At 58.8% G+C, this 3,515-nt stretch overlaps 1 protein-coding gene across 1 annotated transcript; it reads left to right on the top strand.

The window, feature by feature from the left end:
* Nucleotides 1-224: 224 nt before the first annotated feature.
* LOC105471561 (four-jointed box kinase 1) lies at nucleotides 225-2,721 on the top strand. Its single transcript, XM_011724100.2, has one exon. The coding sequence runs from the start codon at nucleotides 485-487 to the stop codon at nucleotides 1,796-1,798; it is 1,314 nt and encodes a 437-aa protein (XP_011722402.1). The 5' UTR covers nucleotides 225-484; the 3' UTR covers nucleotides 1,799-2,721.
* The last annotated feature ends 794 nt before the right edge of the window (nucleotides 2,722-3,515 follow it).

Raw genomic sequence — 3,515 nt, 5'->3', positions numbered from 1 at the left:
AGGCCCCAGACTCCAGCTCTGCGCCACCCCCTCCTACGCTCTGGCGCGGGCGCAGCCAGTCCGGCTTCCTCCAGGCCCCTAAGTCCCCGACCGAGTGTGCGGCCGCCTCTCCCTCTCGGAAGAAGCCATCGCCGCTTTAAGGGGAAGAGGAGGGGAAGGGGGCGGGGGAGCGGGGGGCGGGGAGCGGCGGCGGAGGAGGGGGAGGGGGATCCCCCTCGCTCCCACGTGGTCCGGGCGCCTGTGAATCGCGCCCACCGGAGGGTCTCACAGCGAAATACAAAAGCAGCTGGGAAGCGGCGGCGACGCGAGTTCCCAGCGCCGGGCGGAGCGCCGGACAGAGCCCCGCAGCGCCCCGCGGCCGCGATGGGGCCGAAGCGCCCGAAGCCCCGGGGCCCACCAACTGCCGGGCCCGCCTCGCCGCCGGGACCCGGGTGCCTGGGCTCGGCTTGAAGCGGTGGCGGCGCACCGGCACAGTCGCGGGAGCATGGGCAGGAGGATGCGGGGCGCCGCCGCCACCGCGGGGCTCTGGCTGCTGGCGCTGGGCTCGCTGCTGGTGCTGTGGGGAGGGCTCCTGCCGCCGAGGGCCGAGCTGCCCGCCTCCCGGCCGCCCGAAGACAGACTCCCACGGCGCCCGGCCCGGAGCGGCGGCCCCGCGCCCGCGCCTCGCTTCCCTCTGCCCCCGCCCCTGGCGTGGGACTCCCGCGGCGGCTCCCTGAAAACTTTCCGGGCGCTGCTCACCCTGGCGGCCGGCGCGGACGGCCCGCCCCGGCAGTCTCCGGGCGAGCGCAGGTGGCACGTGCCTGCCGGGCAGCCCCGGCCGGAGGAGAGCGCCGCGGTGCACGGGGGCGTCTTCTGGAGCCGCGGCCTGGAGGAGCAGGTGCCCCGGGGCTTTTCGGAGGCCCAGGCGGCGGCGTGGCTGGAGGTGGCTCGCGGCGCCCGGGTGGTGTCCCTGGAGCGCGGGGGTTGCGGGCGCAGCTCCAACCGACTGGCCCGCTTTGCCGACGGCACCCGCGCCTGCGTGCGCTACGGCATCAACCCGGAGCAGATTCAGGGCGAGGCCCTGTCCTACTACCTGGCGCGCCTGCTGGGCCTCCAACGCCACGTGCCGCCGCTGGCACTGGCCCGGGTGGAGGCTCGGGGCACGCAGTGGGCGCAGGTGCAGGAGGAGCTGCGCGCTGCGCACTGGACCGAGGGCAGCGTGGTGAGCCTGACGCGCTGGCTGCCCAACCTCACGGACGTGGTGGTGCCCGCGCCTTGGCGCTCGGAGGACGGCCGTCTGCGCCCCCTCCGGGACGCGGGGGGTGAGCTGGCCAACCTCAGCCAGGCGGAGCTCGTGGACCTAGTACAATGGACCGACTTAATCCTCTTCGACTACCTGACAGCCAACTTCGACCGGCTCGTAAGCAACCTCTTCAGCCTGCAGTGGGACCCGCGCGTCATGCAGCGCGCCACCAGCAACCTGCACCGCGGTCCCGGCGGGGCGCTGGTCTTTCTGGACAACGAGGCGGGCTTGGTGCACGGCTACCGGGTGGCAGGCATGTGGGACAAGTACAACGAGCCGCTGTTGCAGTCAGTGTGCGTGTTCCGCGAGCGGACCGCGCGGCGCGTCCTGGAGCTGCACCGCGGACAGGACGCCGCGGCCCGGCTGCTGCGCCTCTACCGGCGCCACGAGCCTCGCTTCCCCGAGCTGGCCGCGCTCGCCGACCCCCACGCTCAGCTGCTACAGCGCCGCCTCGACTTCCTCGCCAAGCACATTTTGCACTGTAAGGCCAAGTACGGCCACCGGTCTGGGACTTAGTGTCACCCGGAGGAAAAGAGAGAGACCTGGGGCTGGGGTATGGATGATGGGGGGAAGGGACGTCGCCTCTGCCACTGTCGGGGACCAGCCGGCCAACGCCCACCCGCAAAGGTGTCTAAAAACTTAAGCTCTTCACCCACCTGCCCCTTTCTTTCAATCCCACGCTGTTTCCTTTCAAAGTTCTGGGAGGACGAACTCACCGAGGCGAGAAGTGTAACATTCCCTCCACCCAGCTTATAAAAGGATTCTTTCCTGTGCCAGCACGGAGATTGGATCCGAAGAAACTGGCTACTGGGGTTTGGCCCCCGAGTGGCCGTCCCTGTGGGAGATGTACCCCATTCTTGGGCCCCCCTCATTCCCTTTCCGAAAAAGGAAAACTTCCGTTTGAGCCGTTGAGCTAATTCTGCAATTTTCTACCAAACACAGCGCTGGTGGCCCCGGAGCAGGGCTGTGACATTGGCTGGTGGAGCCCCCTTCCTGTGTTCTCCCTTTGTTCCAGCGCCGCGATGGTGAGATCACTGTTCCAAGCAGGGGGACGGCTCCCGATAGGACAAAGAGAGCAGGACCTCCAGACTCTGGGGAGCCCTGCAGACCTTGACAATTTGCCTGACTCATTCCTGACCTCTTGTCATTTTGGCCTGAAGGCTACAAATTCAGGGCCAGCTGTATGCACTAAGTCAAATATAATGAATTTCTTCTTCCTCCCACTCCCAACCGACCAAAATTTTGACAATGATGATGTTCACCAGAAGGAAAAAAAAAGTCAGTTTTATGCACTTTATTTTGTTTTTATTTTAATTTTTTATTAAGAAAAACTTTTTTATTTTACAGAATTTACCTTCTCTGTATATATGTGCATAAAGTGTGGTGTAAATATACTAAACAAACTTATATTTCAATAAAAGGGAGTTTAAAATTTATAATTTAATTCCTGTGGTTTTAACTTGTTTGATATTTCTGATGCCCCATCTGCTTTCAGAATAAGATTTAGGTTTTCTTTCTTGTGGGTGTGCTTTTAAAACAAAGGATGCATATCCATTCCAGTTGTGACTACGGAACTTACAGAATTGAACAAAGATAAGAGCAGACTCCCTGTCCTCACTCAGATGAACCTTGGTGCTGGAAATTTGAGTTCAGCCTAGAATGTGGGGGGAGATGGGGAGAGAGATGGGAGGAAAGTGTTCTATTTCCTGGCAAATAAAACTTTGATATGAAAGGATTTCACTGTAATATATTCCTATATTAATCATTTGGCAAATATGATAGAACCAGATGTGGGGACTAAATTATGACAAACACCCCCCTTTTTAAACTTAACTACAGTCATCACATGTTGCAAATTATTTTCAGCATTGTAATTACAGTGCATTGCAATGTGTACAGATAATAAGCTGAGCCCACATTGGGAATGGGTAGAGAAAGTCATAAATTAATTCTTCTGTTTAATCTCCTGGCATAAATTCCAATGGATTCAGAAGATCATAATCTCCAACATCTGGACTCATCCAGTTCTCTGAAGAGGTTGTACTGTTTTCCGGGTACTAACTGCATGGTCTCCTCAGAGCAGCCAGTGTGAGACCATGAAGGCGTACAGTACTTTGTGTATGACATTTGGACCCTTTTTAGGACTTCAAACAAATTATTTTTGGATTTTTAACTCAAGAGGAAGAGGTTGATTTTTATTTTACAGCCCTTGGTGTTTTATTTTGGCATTTTC

The sequence above is a fragment of the Macaca nemestrina genome, chromosome 12 (assembly GCF_043159975.1).
Source record: "Macaca nemestrina isolate mMacNem1 chromosome 12, mMacNem.hap1, whole genome shotgun sequence".
NCBI classification, from domain to species: domain Eukaryota; kingdom Metazoa; phylum Chordata; class Mammalia; order Primates; family Cercopithecidae; genus Macaca; species Macaca nemestrina.
The sequence above is the reverse complement of the archived record's forward strand: the minus strand, read 5'-3'. Positions and strand labels throughout refer to the sequence as shown.

What these genes read in the sequence shown, in the direction of transcription:
- LOC105471561 (XM_011724100.2), top strand. Translation starts at nt 485, where the DNA reads ATGGGCAGGAGGATGCGGGGCGCCGCCGCCACCGCGGGGCTCTGGCTG.